Genomic DNA, 17,481 nt, shown 5'->3' with positions numbered 1-17,481 from the left:
TAAGAGGAGAAGGGAAAAGGAAGCGTGGACTAAGACTAATTCAAGAAAGGCAGGAGTAAGTGGGAAAGAATGTTGGAAACGAATACAGAACAGGCATAACTCCTGCTCTTAGATGGCACCCTTTTATTTTTTTGTTTTTTTGAAAGATAAATAATACAGACTTTTTACTCTTTCCAATTTTATTAATTTGGACCGACTTCTTTCGTCGTTAGAAAACGTGGTGGTTGATTTCAGAGAGAGGGAGAGAGAGAGATGCATTTATTTTTTTGATGTAATATTTGTGTCATATGCTTCTTTAGGAAATAATATTATGTGTTTTACTATTTTTTTATGTTGGTCCAAATTTTGTTTGTTTTAGATGGCTTCTACAGTCAAGTCAATAACAGTTTTTAAGAATGTTATTGTTAATGGTGAATTCACCAACAGAACAATAATAAATTTTTAAATGATTTGTACGAATTAAATAATATAAAATATAATTATAATTGGAATTTAAATAAGAACACATAAAATTTATAGTGGTTCACCTTCAATTCGAGAGCTACGTCCACTGCGGGGTGGAGAGAAATTTCATTATCTTTAGAAAAATTACACTCATTAATGCTCAAAATCAGACTTAGCGATTTTCTAAATCATAATCTCTTATTTATAGCTTAGGTCACTACCCATAAACTTTTTCTATTTGAATTTGGGTTATTTTTCTTATCTTTTGAGGCAGTTTCTCAAAAAATATAGATTACAATCATTTAAGATGAGTTCTTTATTTAAATTTCATATATTTAGTTTACAAATAGTAAATTTTGGTGCAAGTCTCAAAAATCTCATCTCTTACATAGTCAACTTTGTAAATGCTTTCAGAAGCTTCTTCGTCTACAATTGCGGATACGATCAGCTTCATGTTGTTCTTTGTATCCTTTTAGAGCAGCCGACCTCCTTCATATGTTTTACACTTTTTTTTAACAGTTCTTCGTCTATAATTGCGGATACGGTCAGCTTCATGTTGTTCTTTGTATCCTTTTAGAGCAGCCGACCTCCTTCATATGTTTTACACTTTTTTTTAACAGTCGACTCCTAAGAGAATTATTTATTAACGTGACAGTTAAAATTGATTTATCCTTAATTATTTAATACTCTTATTTAAAATGTGTGTCATATAAAATTTAATTTAAAATTCAGCATTTCATTCTAAAACAGTTGTTATTCCACATTTGATTTGCTTTATGGAAATTTCAATTTTTGTTTCCCGTGTTACTCATAAGTACTTCTAGAACGCCACAAAATGTCAAAATACCATCGAGGACTTTCATGTCATTCTCTTGTTCTTTTTGTCGGACCCTTGGATTTTAAAACGGGAGACAATAAACTCGAATTGTAAGAAAAACAAAATGAAAGTTCCTAAATTCGAAAAAGTCATAAAAGCGCAGCGAAACATGAATTCATAGTAATACGTGATGGTAGTTATTTGTCAACTGACAGTTATTATGATTTTTTGTTTTGTTTTTTGTTTTCCTTTTCTAGCTACATCTATGCCACTGTAGACCAAATCATTCTATGAAGAAAAAGTTCATCGACGATACAATAAGAAAAGGTATAAATATAAGTGTTGTTTATTTCATCCAATTAAATTTTAAATTTTAAATTTTTACGGTTAAAATTTTTAAAAAAATATTATATTTAATTTTTTTATTATAATTAATTTTTTTTTTAAATATCACATCTTAATTTAAATTAAAAATTTTAATATGTAAAATAAATAAAAGCGTAATAAAGATTATAAGTTGAAATTTACAATTGGAATCTAGACTCACCGATATCAAATACTTGGCAAAAAGAATAAATAAATAAATAAAATTGGAGGTTGTGAGAAGATTTTTTTTGGAGATATCATCTTCCAAATATCACATCACATCCTAAAAGCTCTTTTAATGAAAAAAAAAGAAAAAAAGAAAAAAGCATTTTGTTCCCGTTATCTTAAATTTGAAAGAAGCAGAATCCGCATAAAAGATTTGTCTCATTTGTGACAAATTCTGGCCATGGCAAAAGGCTGAAGTACCACAAAGGGACATCTCTACTAGCGGTTGTGTATGGTCAAGCCAAGAAGGGAGTGGAGAAGAATCAATGGATATGGAAGTGGAAGATGGTGATTGTGACTGGCATTAATCTTGATTAGAATAAATGCTGGTTTTAGAGCATTTTTTGTTAGTGGGCTTTCTTTTCCTGTTCAAGAGTATTTAGCCAATTATATTTCCTCTAGTGATTACACCAATTTTAACAGCTAATGCTTTTCCATGCAACATAATTGATAGATTCAATATCAGTGGGACACCTACTCTCCCCACTTAATTTGTGTCGTTTCTTTGTGTTATTATTGTTATTACTATTACTTTTAGCATTAGTATTTTCTTTTTGCTATTTTTCTTGTAATGAGCTTAGTTATGATTGTATTTTCTTTCTGTTATTATTGTCGTTTCTATGTTCATTGATGAGGAATTCTCTCTCATTGCCTTGGTGCCAAATTCCACGAAAACAAGAAATTGGTGGGAGTAGCTGCTAAAATAGAAAAGCTTATGGACAAAAAGTAGAGTTCATTTTTTGTTAAAAAAAAAAAAAGGAAACACAAAAAAATTTAATTTATGGGACCCAAAGAGGCAAAGACAGTCACTGTACCAGGTACGTCTATATGAACTGGATAGAATTGACATATACATAGCTGCATCTGCCTGAGACCCACCAAAGTTGTCTGCTCAATTTTCTTGTTATTCACCACCATTATTTAAAACAGAAAGCAATCATCAGAATAATTACAAATCATCTTAATTATATTATATAATTGACTTGCTTTTTTTGGGTCGGTTGTAGTTGAGGAAAAAACAGTGTGTATTATAATTCTGAAGATAATTGCCATAAATCAAGGAGAAAATTATTAAAGAGAAAATAAAAGTTAAGAGAACCCTTCCCCTTTTAAAAAAAAAAAAAAAAAAAAAGGAGGCGATCAAAGGACAAAGGAAGTTTTGTCTAGTCCCACTTTGATAGTTTAAGGCGTATGGAATGGGGATAATCTTTAAGACAAGCTATGGAAATGTTGTAAAGAGATAGAATTATAAGATGATTGATGTTAAAAAAGAAAGCGATTGACCATATTAGTTATAAAATTAATCTTTCTCTCTCTCTGGGGATTAACAAAGCTTAGGAAAGTGCTTTTGGAAAAGATGGAGTAAAAATTATGCAAAAAAAAAAAAAAAAAAAAAAAAACTAAAAAATATAAAAAAAAAAAAAAAAAAAAAAAAAAGACAAAAGAAAAAAAGAAGAAAGGCACAACCGAGGAATAGGATTATGGCCCTGCAAGCAAATAGGTGAGACTTTTTAGCATGGAGAACACAGCAAGCAAAACCATATAAGTAAGAGCTCATCCATTCTCGTTTGTCTCTATTCTTGCAGGCAGAGCCCTGGGTAGCTATCATTGGATACTATTTCTTCTTATTGGGAATAGGACGGATAATCTATGACTTTGCTCAAGCACAAATGACACGTCACTAAAACGTCAAATTTGCACATTCTATTAATTAAAAAAATAACAATTGAATCTCAAAAAATTAAGAAAATAATAAATGAATTGAGCAAGTATGGGGACAAAAGAGAATTTTTTTTTTTTTTTTTTTTTTTTTATGCAGGTAACTAGTAAGAGCAAATAAATTTGCATAAAATTAGGCCACGATGTGGCATGGGGAATAAAGATTTGTTCATTGAACGCCACCTGTTTTGGAAGGGGACCTCAATTTGTATTGTGTAGAATGGAATTAGTATTTATTCTATTCTATTTTTTTATTTATTAATGTAGTTTTGGGGGTGGTGGAAGCACATTAGACGGATATTGTGGGCGCACACTTTTTGTTTATATTCTGATCAACTGTGTAAAAATGTGAGGGGGGGAAAAAAAAAACTGAGAACAAAGAGAAAGAATAAGAAATTTGATGTCGGCAGATATGACTCTCGAGTGTAAGGCTCCATATGAATTTTCTAGAAGACAAAGAACCTGTTAGGATCCTGGTTGAGTCATATATTGTTAAAGTATGGGCTTAGTATGTGAGTTTATAATTACTTGGGCACCCTCTCCCTACAAGCTAGTTTTTTAGGATGAGTTCTATCCAAGGGTTATAACAATTGATATCAGAGCATGCCCTCCTCAGGCCCACGTTGCGGAAAGGGCGACCTGGAAAGGCCAGAGTGGGCCATCCAGAGTGAGCCGCCATGGACGTCGGTGCCGGAAGCGTGGTGGTATGTTAGGATCCTGGTTGAGTCCCACATTGTTAAAGTATGAGCTTAGCATGTGAGTTTATAACCATTTGGGCACCCTCTCCCTACAAGCTAGCTTTTGAGGATGAGTTCTACCCAAGGATTATAAATCCACATGCTAAGCCCATACTTTAGCAATGTGAGACTCAACCAGGATCCTAACATACCACCATGCTTCCGACACCGACGTCCACGGCGGCCCACTCTGGATGGCCCACTCTGGCCTTTCCAAGTCGCCCCTCCCCAGGTCGCGCCTTCCGCAACGTGGGCCTGAGAAGGGACATGCTCTGATACCAATTGTTATAACCCTTGGACAGAACTCATTTCTAAAAGCTAGCTTGTAAGGAGATGGTGCCCAAGTGATTATAAACCCACATGTTAAGCCCATACTTTAATAATATAGGATTCAACCAGGATCCTAACAGAACCTTAAGAATTCCAACTTTTGAGGCGATTATTAAGAGGAAAATAACTGCACAACTCTTGCAAGATTTCCCAAGGATTTTGTGCAACTAGATGTTCGCCAAATATCCTCCCATAATTTTAAATTATTGACCTTTTGAAAAAAAAAAAAAATGAAATGATGTGTCGTATAACTCTATGTAGGCTCCTTTTGTTTGGCGAATATTAAGACAAGATATATTGGAAGGCAAACGTTGCAGGGATTTTAAGAAAGAATCATGATCTTTTGAGTGGAAACAAGGAAATATCAAATACCGTTAAATTTATTTATTTATTTTTTCCATCTTCAATATATGGATAAGGTACGCCTTGGACGCTTAATAAGTTTTACCAATAAATCATTCACAACCTAAATTACAGAAGTATCCCTATCCAAATTTTTCTTGTTCATTTGGTTTAGTAACAAAATATGGAAAAGTCTGCGCCCTCGCTATTTAAAGTCGGTAATCATGATGGAATGGAAACATCGTCGACCATCTTTGAAGCAAATCAGTTTTTTTTCTTCACGTTTGTTTCTTATATTTATTTTTGATTCTGAATTATAATTCATAATTTTTTACAGTATTTTTTTCTCACAAAAAACACACGTAAAATAAAAATAATTCTGAATCATGATTTTGAATACATAAACCAAACGTTCTCTAAATATATTTCATAGCATTAAAAGGGAATAAAAATAGCAATTCATACTCAGGTAACTTTCTATCCAGTGACAAAATTAGGAATTTTTGCGAGGAGAGACTAATTACTAGGGTAAAACTTTAATTAAATGTAATTTGTTTCAATAAATATGTATATTTAAAAAAAAATTGAGTGGGGCTAAATCAAGTTTTCATTCTTTTTGTGGGGACTGTAATGTAATTTGAAATAATATATCTATAGATTTTTAAAAAGAATAAAAAGTTAAGAGGGGGCTTAAGCCCCCATAATCCTTAATTCCCTCCGTCCCAGTTTTTATAAAATATATGGCACTAATAAACAACTGGCTCAGCATGTAAATTTAAAATAAACGTTCAAAAGAAGATAAGGAGTCTTGCGTATAAGTAATCAAAAGACACGTAGCCGGTTTAGTTCAGTGATTTGAGTTTTTAATTTGAATTGAAATATGACTTTATGTGAGAATCTTTTATTGTAATAAAAAAAAAATACGACTGTTTCTAAAAACTTTTTACTATAATAAAATTTAAATTTTAAAATCATATTGGTAAAATAAACGAGATCATACGAACTCTTTCTTAGATACAAAAGATATGCACAATTCAAAAATCCCAAGCACAAAAACCAAAAAAAAAAAATACCACACAAAGAGACGCAAAACACGGCCAAATATTAAACAAATGAGACAAGGATAATATAAACTAATTGGGCAAGTAACAACCATTATTACAAACCAAATCAAACTCAAACGGCGCCGCTCAAAACTGTGCCCTGAACCTCGCAGCAGCAAATGTGCACTCGGGAGAGGATTAAGCGTATACAGGCCTAATTTATCCTTCACGGGCCTTCCCGAAACCAAAATGGCCCACATTAACACGCCTAAGCAAAGCCCGCATCCTTTCATCAGATAGAGAGAAGATTAAACTTGGGCTCAATTCTGAAAGATCTCAAACCAGAAAACAGTACGAAAATATCAACGGATACCAAAAATCAAGAAAAAAGCAAACCGAACAAGATCTTGAAAGAGCGAGCTCGATTTTCGCTCATCACAGTCTTCCGAAGACAAAAACGATAAATGAAATGAACCCAATCTGCAACGCGGCAACCACCGCTACCCTCCAACCGCTAATTCCTCCGCCCCTCCTCCGCCGCACCAACCAACTCCAATCCTCCCACTCTCACTTCCTCCACACCACTCTCTCTCTATCCTTCCCTTTAAAACGACACATTATCACCCTCAGATGTCGCGTCAGAGCCTCCGCGTCGGGTTCCGAGATCGACATGGTGAAGAACAAGGAAGGCGTGTACGCGCCGAAGCAGAAGAAGGTGGTGATTCTCTGGGACCTCGACAACAAGCCCCCTCGTGGGCCTCCTTACCAAGCCGCCATGTCCCTTAAGCGCGTCGCCGAGAAGTTCGGCCACGTCGTCGACGCCTCCGCCTACGCCAACCGCCACGCCTTCGTGCACCTTCCCCAGTGGGTCCTCGACCAGCGCCGCCAGAGGAAGACCCTCGACATCCTCGAGCGCAAGGGCGTCGCCGTCCCTTCCATGCCCTACGTCTGCAGCGTCTGCGGCCGCAAGTGCAAGACCAACCTCGACCTCAAGAAGCACTTCAAGCAGCTCCACGAGCGGGAGCGGCAGAAGAAGCTGAACCGGTTGAAATCCCTGAAGGGGAAGAAACGGCAGCGTTTTAAGGAGCGGCACATCTCGGGGAACCACAAGTACAACGAGGCGGCGAGGGATTTGCTGACGCCGAAAGTCGGGTACGGGCTGGCGTCGGAGCTCCGTCGGGCGGGGGTTTTCGTGAAGACGGTGGAGGACAAGCCTCAGGCGGCGGATTGGGCGCTGAAGCGGCAGATGCAACACTCGATGAGCAGAGGGATCGATTGGCTGTTTCTGGTCTCCGACGATTCGGATTTCTCGGAGATGTTGAGGAGGGCTAGGAACGCCAATTTAGGGACGGTGGTCGTCGGGGATTGGGACAAGGCGCTGGGGCGGCACGCCGACGTGTGGGTACCGTGGATTGAGGTCGAGAATGGGAAGATTACGGAGAGCGATTTGGTGCCCAAGCGTAGGAGTGGAAGCGATGAGATGTTTGGTGATGATGGTTTTGATGATGTTGGTGATCTTGATAGAGTTGTTGATGAGCTTGTGGTGACGAGCGATCGCTTAAATGGCGTGAGGATTTCGGCGTTTTCGGAAGGGGAAGAGGAAGAATGGGAGGCAGAGGAAATGGGTGAAGAAGAGTATCTGTTTGGGGATAGTGATGATGAGGAAATGGAAGTGGAAGATTGGATTTTTTGACATGTAAATGAGAAAGAACTAGCTACATTGATATGGGTTGGAAAAGTGATGTTGAGGATGTACAGTTTGATTGTTTACGATGGAGGTAATTAATTTTTTTTCCTGCCTGATTGTCTACATTTTTTTGAACATTTCAATGCTTACAATTCTTGAACAAAATTATTTTCATGGATATTTGATTACAGTTTTGAGGTTGTCTCATCTTTAGTCTAACGTGATGCCTTACGGTGGCTGGATAGATAGAGCCCGTTTAGTTCGTACATTAAAATTATGAGATTGAGATCGTATTTCTTTGGGTTGGTAGTAATGAAATGGTTTCATTATCTAAAATAAAGAACATTTCCCACCAAAAATGAAATTTCAGATGAGGGAATGTTACCCGAAGCATATCTCATTGGATGGATGTCGCTGCCGCGAAGTGAGCTTTTTTGGGACTTTCACAAAGCGGACTACTATCAGTAGCATCTTCCTGCGAGTCTGCCTAGCTGTTGTCCTTCTCCGGATTTATCCGGTGAGGGTGGAATCATTTTTAATTTATGTGTATTTTTTATAAGAAAAAATATTATAACGAATCATGAATCATGATTCAAATCAGATAATAAATCTTTCAATCAAACGGGATGTTAGTGATTCAAAGCCAATACAATACAAAACAACAATAGTTAATTATAGATAGTGTGTTTTAGTTCTTTACTTTGCAATTTACAAATTCTATGAATTTGCATTTCCTCTTATCATTATCAGGAAGCCAAATTCAGTTTCCACTACTGAAAACCAATGGTGACTTTGGCCGCTTGAGATAAAATTTGGATAACGTGAAAATATTTGGGGCTTGTTCTTTGGAGTAAAACTAAAAAAAAAATTGAATTTAAGTTACAATTTTTTTTTTAAATTTATGTTCGTTTATAAAATTTGAGTTTTAAATTGAGTTTGAGGCTAAAATCTGAGTTTAAGTTTTCCCCTCAACTCAAATTCTTAGGGCCCGTTTAGTTCGCTGGTTTGAGTTTTTAATTCGAATTGAGATGTGATTTTATGTGAGTTTTTTACTGTAGTAAAAAAGTTAGATGACTGTTTCTGAGAGTTTTTTATTGTAGCAAAACTCGAATCGGTGAAATGAACAAGAAATTCAAACTCAAGTTAATGAACAATATTTTTTCTATTTTTAAAAACGTTATAACTTTTTCGTTTTAATCCGATTGAGATGATTTTTTATGCGTTCACAACGAAGAGACGAATAAAATCCCATCAATATACCTTATTAAAATTTTTCATCACTATTGAGCTTTTATTAAAATACTATTTAAATACAAATTTAAGTTTTGACACATTCAAACACAAATTCAAATAAATTCTTAATTCAAATTATAATTCAAATGTGCACATCTAAATACAAACTTAAGTTATAATTTTAACTCAAATTATAACTTAAATTCAACTTCAAATTTACACATAAATAACTACAACTCAAAGATACAAACGAGTCCTTAGTTTCCGCACATGAAGTTGGCTGATTGGAAAAGACATAAATGAAAAGAATTATAAGGTGTTTGTTAAGTTTAGACGGTGATCGTAGGATCTGCCGCCTTCTAGAATTGAGTGATTATATGTAGTTACAGTTATACATGTGGAAGTTTCCTTAGTGAGCGCGCCGACAGGAGGGTTACCCAAGTTGAAGGTGACAAAAATTCCAACGTAGACTTCTCCATTGAGTATTTGATATGGCAGAAACAGCAATACTAACCTTTATCTATAGTATTTGATATGGCAGCTCTAAGCAAAGTTGTATGTACTAAAAGCTTAATGCGGGATGACTTCTCCATTGAGAAGTGAGGCTGGTGTTCATTGGGCCACAAGTCACGAAAACACCTAAAAGAAAACGACCTGAACAGAGTATGAATTATTATATCTGAGGCCATAGATAAAGGGTAGTGGAGGTGGAGCTATAGAAATACAAATGTCCGCACAGTAGACTGACAAGATGAGTTGTTATTTTTTATTTTTATTTTTTGTTTGAATTTAAAAAAATTATTAGTGTCGTTTCGTCTTTTATCTTTTCGTTCATAAAAAAAGTGTAAAAGCTCATTAATAAAACGAAAGTGATTCAACTCAATTCTACTTAAAAAGAGATGCACTCAGTAATACTACCACCAAACCACAAATCTAACACCTCATACTCATGATTCTTGTTATCTGTTTTGAAATTTCAGTATGGTGTGTTATCTCAATATGGAGGGTAAATGAATCTGTTATGGAACAGAACAAATCATCAATTTGCCTAGTTGGTTTAATATATCCGTTTTAGCTGTAAACTTGTCGTGCAATTGTTCTTTTGTGATTTGTATTGGATAATTCACAGTGACACTTGGGTCAGACTTCCACCGTCACATTGTCTTCTTTTTTTTTTTTCTTTTTTTTTTTTTAAGTACACACTTTGGATCTACCGAGAAACTGTTATTATAAAAGGCTTTTTTTTTTACATGGACCTCCCTAAATTTTTTTTGTGTTTGGCGGATTGATCTTTAAACTAAAATTTTTACAATCAACTCCCTGATTTTTGAAATGTATTGTATTGACAGTCCTTTTCATAACGTTTGTTAAAAATTGAATGATTTTAAACGATTTTTTTTTCACGTGATTTGCACTTGAACTATTAGTAAAGGTATTGATGGTCTTTTTCTTTTTAAATAAGTAGGTAAATAAAATAAAATAAAAACACACACACACACACAAAATAAAAGCCCCAAGGCCCATCTCCTTCACGCTGCCTCTCTCTTCTCATGCCCTTCCCCTTCTGCCACCGCCGGAGAAGAGCTATCGCCGCATCTGGTATTGCCTTGATTATGGTTTAGCGCCCTCTCTCTCTTCCTCTCTCTTCATCTGGTATAGCTGGTTGCCGAGAAACATAGGGATTTTATTGCTTTGTTTGTGTCCGAAAGTTTGGATATCAGTACTGACATTTATTTGGGTTCGGATCTCAGTCCGAAAACCCAGATTAAAATAAAAAAAATACCAAGCTTGGATCTCTGAACAAAATATTAAGAAACTCCACATTATGTTTTGTCGATACAAATATTAATGTCTGCTCATCCGAACTAATTTGTTCTCTCACCAAATAAAGCAAAGCCGCGTGTTTTTCTTCCTGCCGTAAGGTGCAAAAAGTAAGCTTCTTAACATTTCGATATTTTGACATTTTTTATTTTAATCCGGGTTCGTTTATCTAGGTTTGTCAATATGGGTAAAAAAAAAAAAAAACTAAATTAATCTGGGTTTATTCTGTATCATTAAGGTTTTGCAAGTTGAAAATTCTAGTGCCTAACTTTGCCATGGTGAACCCGAGTTAAAGCATGGGGCACCTTAATTATGATTTTTTTTTTTTTTTTTGTTTTTCAAACAATTGTTTGTTAACTCTGATTTGCTGTTCGACTAAAAAAAAAAAAAAAAACTCTGTTTTGTTGAATACGTATCATTTTGCTTGGCTTGGTAGTTCAAATACCATTAGTATTGACATCTTTTATCTGTTGGGTGATGCAATGAGACAAAGGAATCTGGTGTTTTTGTTTCTTTTTTTAATTTAGTTATGAAATGACCACTAATGCTCTTGAGAGGTATGTCACGCTGGGAATCACATGCAAAAGCCGTTTAAGATTTAACAGATATCGTCAAAATGACTAACAGTGCAACACATTTTAAAGTTTAAAGAGTTAGATTGTAAAATTTTTAGTTTAACAACCAATCCGCCAAACACGAAAAGTTTAGGGGATTTTATGCCAAAAAAAAAAAAGCCTAAATATAAAAAAGGGACATGAGATAAACTGTGTATATATTTGCCTTCTTCATGGAGATTGAGAGAGATTATCATACAATGTAAATGTATTATGTGCTCCACAAACGGCCAGTCGGGCTTATTGAATAATGTACCACGGTGCAGTCCAACGTCTGTTAAATCAGAACTATAAACCTTTTGTCTGGAACATCATGGTTCACGGTAATGAGTTTGGAAAAATTTTCATGTTGGTCATGCATTTTATGTAAACGCAATGACAGCATAGTATAATTTTGATTAATTCTTCTCTAAGTTTATACGGATTAATCATTCTCTATTGGGATTTCTTTTGTACTTGATGGACAATAGTCAGTGGTGTGTAGTTGAAGGATGTATCATGTAGCGACACCAACATTATTTTAGCTTGATCTTGGGGACTTGTATCATGTAACGGTTGAATTTATGTATATGCACTATTCGTAATATGTTGGATAGCCAGGTGGCTCTCTGCAATATTTCTTCTCATTCTTTATGCGTATTGATCACTTGATATTTCCCAGCCGACAGAAGTCGTTTTCAGCCTAGTGGCAAGTAGTGGAGACTTGTGACTCTTGAGCTTTTGGTCCTTTGGGAGTTTGATGATTTGTTGGAGATGAGAAGGTCCAATTCTTCTCAGACCACCTCTCAACTAAGAAATTTGGGTCCGTTTAGTTCGTTGATTTAAATTTGTAATTTGATTTGAGATGTGATTTTATGTGAAAATTTTTTACTGTAGTAAAAAAGTTAAATATGATTATTTCTTAGAGCTTTTTAACTGTAACAAAACTCAAATTTTAAATTCAAATCAGTAAAATGAACGGACTTTAATCTCTTCCTTACATATTAGATATTCAAAAGTTTTAGTTGCTCTTTTCTCCTCACTAATCATGGTTAATCACATCATCTGTTTTGGTGGGAGTGCCTGTGTGATTTTTTCCCCCTTTCTTGAGAGACTACCTAAAATTACAGTTTGGAAAATTTCCTTGTTTTCATAAAAATAAAAAGGAAGAATAAAAGTTAAACATATTCGGGAAATTTGTTTGGGACGGTCTTTAATAGACTTTTTTACCGGTTAAATTAATTTTTTAAATGTTAAATCTGATTAAAATTAATAAAATTAAAAAAAATATGCATAATAAATAATTTTTAATACAAATACGGTTAAAAAAAGTAAAATTATGGTGGCTCAAAAAATTTTATTTTTCAGAGAAACTCCCAAAAACATATTCGGGAAATTTGTTTGGGACGGTCTTTAATAGACTTTTTTACCGGTTAAATTAATTTTTTAAATGTTAAATCTGATTAAAATTAATAAAATTAAAAAAAATATGCATAATAAATAATTTTTAATACAAATACGGTTAAAAAAAGTAAAATTATGGTGGCTCAAAAAATTTTATTTTTCAGAGAAACTCCCAACTCTCTCTCTCTCTCTCTCTCTCTCTCTCTCAGTACTATACTCCCTACTATAGCTATATCGCTATATATCTTTATATCTATCTCTTTCTACAACTTTCTCTTTTACTTTATTTTTTTTTTGGTTTAATTGCTCTAATTAAAATTAAAATTGAATAAATGATGTCCCTTTTTTTCCAATTATAGGCTTTATATATTTTTTTACTTTTCATTTTCTAGGGTTAGGAGATCATGATGGTGATGGGGCAAAGAATTTCCCATTGGAAGTGAACGCCATGGCGACATTTCACGTGGTGCGAGTGAGCTCCATGGTGGACGATGGAGGTCCTGATCATCATCATCAGCAGCAGCAGTATGCGTATCAGACGAGTGTGGGCATCGGAGGCCATGTTTTCAAGGGTATTCTTTACGATCAAGGGCCTAATCATCATCATCATGATCAAATCAGCGGCGCTTACTCTAGTCTCGGCGCAGCTGATCAGATCACCTCCTTTGCTCAGCAGCCTAATTTTGTTAATCTTATGAGTAGTACCAGTAGAAGATCAGGATCAAGTGCAGTGGGTATTGATTTTAATGCTCGTTCTTCATCATCACCACCAGCTGTTGCTATAGGTCAACGGCCATTATTTCTCGGGTCTTCCTCATCATCATCATGGCCGATGTTTCACCCTCCTAATGGATTCAGTATGTCCGGTATGCAATTTTTCCCAAACAGAAAATCTTAAGTCCACCCTAATAATTTATTTTCTTTTCCTTTCCTTTCCTCTATATATATATATATATTTTAATTTTTTTTTTATAATATTTTCCCCTATCTGTATCTCATTCTCTAGAAGGAAAAAAATCTTGGGAAAATAATATATTTGTTTTTTCTATATATATTGACAAAAGATTAATTTTTATGTGCAATGAATGTTTATGAACTTAGAATTAATATTTTTACTAAATTCCGCTTCTCTCTCTCACACACACACACACATATATTGGATATGGTGTAGTTTCTTATATGATTTACGGCAGAGAAAAGAAAAAGGACAGATTAATTTAAACCCACCCTTTTGATTATTCATCATGTTTTTGAAGATTTGGACCACGCAAATACATAGGATTGAGGGAAAGAATCTTTTCTGCTATAGAAAATTGAAAAATCAACAGATCAGAAAGATATCATAATACATAAAATCGAAACACAAGGAGCTATAGTAATTTTAGTTTTGTTTATATATAGCTTTTGTTCAAATTCCAATGTCTGATTTTACATGATCTTCCCTGTTATTAAAATGGTGTATAGTACTTGTTCAGTGATCTATGAATTATGTAGGTTTGGAAGTTTGTCTTGTTCCACATTTCTATATTATTATTCTCCTTTAAAGGCTACATTTGCTTCATTAAGCTGTTGTTTATGAACTTCGAAACAACTTTTTTCCGGTTTACCCGTTTTCTTGCCTCCTTTGAGCAACGTTTAGACAAATTAATATATATATATATATATATATATATATATATATATATATATTTTCCTTATGTTGAGTCTTGTCCAATATTACAGTAAATTTCATCAATTCCTAATGTATATTACTACTATCTTTTCTTATATTCTTCCTTTTGTCTTTAACTGAGATGTATCACGCAAAAACCCTCCTGTCTTGAATGGACAAGATTTTTCCACTCCGTATAATACCAATACAGTAGTTCCTACACATATTCAATTCCAATACTAACCGGGTTAAGTATTAAGTGTTATAAATTCATTTATTTATATAATAAGAATACTGCTAGCTAGGAAGACCAACTTGAATCTTAAATTTTTTTTTTTATCAAATATATATATATATATATATATAATAGTTATACTGTATATGTTGTCATTTAGACGGAGAGTATTGGATATATATTGAAGTTTCCAAGGTGTTAGAAGTCTAATAAACAAAATTGACCAGAACTTCCCTTAAGGTAATGGTTATCCACATATTTGCTACACATGTGTCCCAGCCTCTCCTAATAATTAGCAAGTCATACTTTTAACGCCCTCACAACAGCAATACCACTGTTACGCTAATCATCAAAACCAAACTTGAATATAAATTTCAAATCCAAAAGGATCAAAACAACAGATAGATAACTATAGTTTTCTCCAACCCCTACCAAAATATATACTATAATTAGAAGAAATACAAAATGAGAAATTAACCAGGGATACGTATTAAAACTATTTCAAGTCTGCGTTTGCTTTTACCACTTGGGGTTGGTCATTGCGTGGACGGAAAGAGAGAGAGAGAGAGAGTCATTCTCAAAACCCCCCTTAGCTAGCTAGGTCCAATATAATCTGTCCATATATATATATATATATATATATACATAGTATTATAACACACATCCACATCTATCCGTCCATCATCAACCACCGACTTTCTCTATCCAAAGAAATGCCGATAAAACTATTCCCACAAAGCATACCACCCAAGACAATCATCCAAAATAAAGATTAAAAAAATAATAATTTAATTAGAAAAAGAATATTATTATAATATATGGACCAGTTATTTCTTTCATGAGTTTGACAAACCAAAAGAAAAACCTTACCTTAGCACAAAGCAAAGGAACGGCTAGGGCGGATGGATGTTGGGTGTGATTACGTACGAGAGGCGTAACCGTACACGTCGGCAAGTTATTATACCTCCACAAAAATTAACAAAACTACGTCCGTTCAATCGGTACTTCTTTTCATAAATTTTATTTAACAATAAATATATTTATTTATAAATAAACTGCAATAAGCCTTTTCAGACTCACTGAGCCAAGCCCCTCAGAGATCACAGAGTATAAAAGGAATATAAATATCAGTTTATAAAAAGGAGCACAAAACACATACTATTCCAGAGAGGAGAGAGAGAGAGAGAACACATACTATACTAGAGAGGAGAGAGAGAGAGAGAGAGAGAGAGAGACTGAAAGGTGGGAGGTGATGGAATATGTCGGCCAACTTTAGATTTATCTTAAAGGCAGATCAACGTGGCGGCCGTGTCCTTACGACAGAGTAGCAGCCAAGTAGGAAATATACTGATACACAACACACAAATACAATTTCAGCCTCCGCTCATATATTATATCAATCATATATATCTTCACCTCCACACACCAAGTCAGTTCTTTGTTGGGGTTTTGTACCAAGCCAAAAAAATATTTCTAAAATCTATCTTTTGGAAAATGGAATTAGGAGATCAGTCTGATCAGTACTGCTGTTCGACTTCTTCAACATCAACTAATAACAGCGCCGAGAAGCGTAAGCCGATCAGGCGACAAGTACAGCATCAAAATCATCATCATCATCATCATCATAATCATAATCATCATCATATGAATCAAGCGGCGGAGAAGCCGTACAGGGGAATAAGGATGAGGAAGTGGGGGAAGTGGGTGGCGGAGATAAGAGAGCCGAACAAGAGGTCAAGGATTTGGCTCGGCTCATACACCACCCCGGTCGCGGCGGCTCGGGCCTACGACACGGCGGTTTTCTACCTCCGAGGACCGTCCGCTCGCCTTAACTTCCCCGAACTCATCTTCCAGGAAGACGACCGCCTCACCGACATGTCCGCCGCCTCCATCCGCAAGCGAGCCACCGAGATCGGTGCCAAGGTGGACGCCATACAGACCGCTCTCCATGCCACGTCGTCTCCGTCCAAATCTAATCCCACGCCCGACTTAAACGAGTACCCGGACCCGGAAGACTCCGATGAAGATCATTGAAAAAGAGATGAGATTTATAAGAATTGTTCTTTCTTTTTTTCTTCTTATTATTATTATTGCTGCGAATCCTCGACTGTCTATAATCTCTTATGATCTCCTCTCTCTTTTTGGTCATGATGTTTTCTCTCTCTAGATAGTTTTGGATTATGACGATGACGATCATCTCTCTTTATCTTTCCATGTTGCACCGTTAGTTGATGATTTTACAAGTGCAAGTGGTGAAACCGCGCGAAGATGGATTAAAACGGAATAAAAAAGGATTCTGTTTGATTGGCTTTTTAAGCTTTTTGATTGTAGCATGCAATTACGAAAACCGGCTGAATTTCGAATGAAAAGGCCAACCTTAGCTAGTTAGTTAGTATCTTGTTGGTCGGTCAGAATTATATTTATCTTTTTAGTCTTTCTTCTTCTTCTTCTTCTTCTTCTTTTGGGTTTATGATATTAATCTTAACGCTGTAAATTTATTATATTTATATGTGATCATGTTCGTGATCTTTAAAGTTGTTTTTGGACATATTTTAAATATTCGATGAAGACGAAGTATAGAAGAAAGGGAAGGCCTGCGTTAAACGCAATCTTGTTAATAATCGGCAGTGAAGAAAATATGTGTTAGTAGGCAAAACCAAAAAAATACAAATTAGTAGATAAGAAGATAAGGCAAGAACCGGAACCCATGACGTGCTTGTGGAGACCACAGAACAATGGAAAACCAAAGTGAAGTTAGGAGAGAGAGAGAGAGAGAGAGAGAGAGAGAGAGAGAGAGAGAGAGAGAGAGAGACAAAGTGGTCCTGAATCAGCAC

At 35.1% G+C, this 17,481-nt stretch overlaps 2 protein-coding genes across 3 annotated transcripts; both read left to right on the top strand.

Annotated features, from left to right (window-relative positions):
- Positions 1-6,143: 6,143 nt before the first annotated feature.
- LOC21392226 lies at positions 6,144-9,485 on the top strand. Of its 2 annotated transcripts, none has more exons than XM_024164413.1 (2): positions 6,144-7,801; positions 9,470-9,485. In XM_024164413.1, exon 1 carries the CDS (start codon positions 6,493-6,495, stop codon positions 7,714-7,716), a length of 1,224 nt encoding a protein of 407 aa, XP_024020181.1. In that variant the 5' UTR covers positions 6,144-6,492; the 3' UTR covers positions 7,717-7,801; positions 9,470-9,485. The 2 variants fall into 2 exon arrangements, with proteins under 2 accessions (XP_024020181.1, XP_010094643.1); XM_010096341.2 differs by lacking the exon at positions 9,470-9,485 and adding an exon at positions 8,081-8,364.
- A 6,286-nt stretch (positions 9,486-15,771) lies between these two features.
- Positions 15,772-17,183, top strand: LOC21392224 (ethylene-responsive transcription factor RAP2-1). Its single transcript, XM_010096339.2, has one exon. The coding sequence runs from the start codon at positions 16,142-16,144 to the stop codon at positions 16,679-16,681; it is 540 nt and encodes a 179-aa protein (XP_010094641.1). The 5' UTR covers positions 15,772-16,141; the 3' UTR covers positions 16,682-17,183.
- Positions 17,184-17,481: the final 298 nt, after the last annotated feature.

This window comes from Morus notabilis, unplaced genomic scaffold (genome assembly GCF_000414095.1).
Source record: "Morus notabilis unplaced genomic scaffold, ASM41409v2 Scaffold523, whole genome shotgun sequence".
Lineage (NCBI taxonomy): Eukaryota > Viridiplantae > Streptophyta > Magnoliopsida > Rosales > Moraceae > Morus > Morus notabilis.
This window is presented reverse-complemented; position numbering and strand designations above follow the sequence as displayed.

Coding starts and splice junctions, on each gene's coding strand:
- LOC21392226 (XM_024164413.1), top strand. CDS start 6,493: ATGAACCCAATCTGCAACGCGGCAACCACCGCTACCCTCCAACCGCTA.
- LOC21392224 (XM_010096339.2), top strand. CDS start 16,142: ATGGAATTAGGAGATCAGTCTGATCAGTACTGCTGTTCGACTTCTTCA.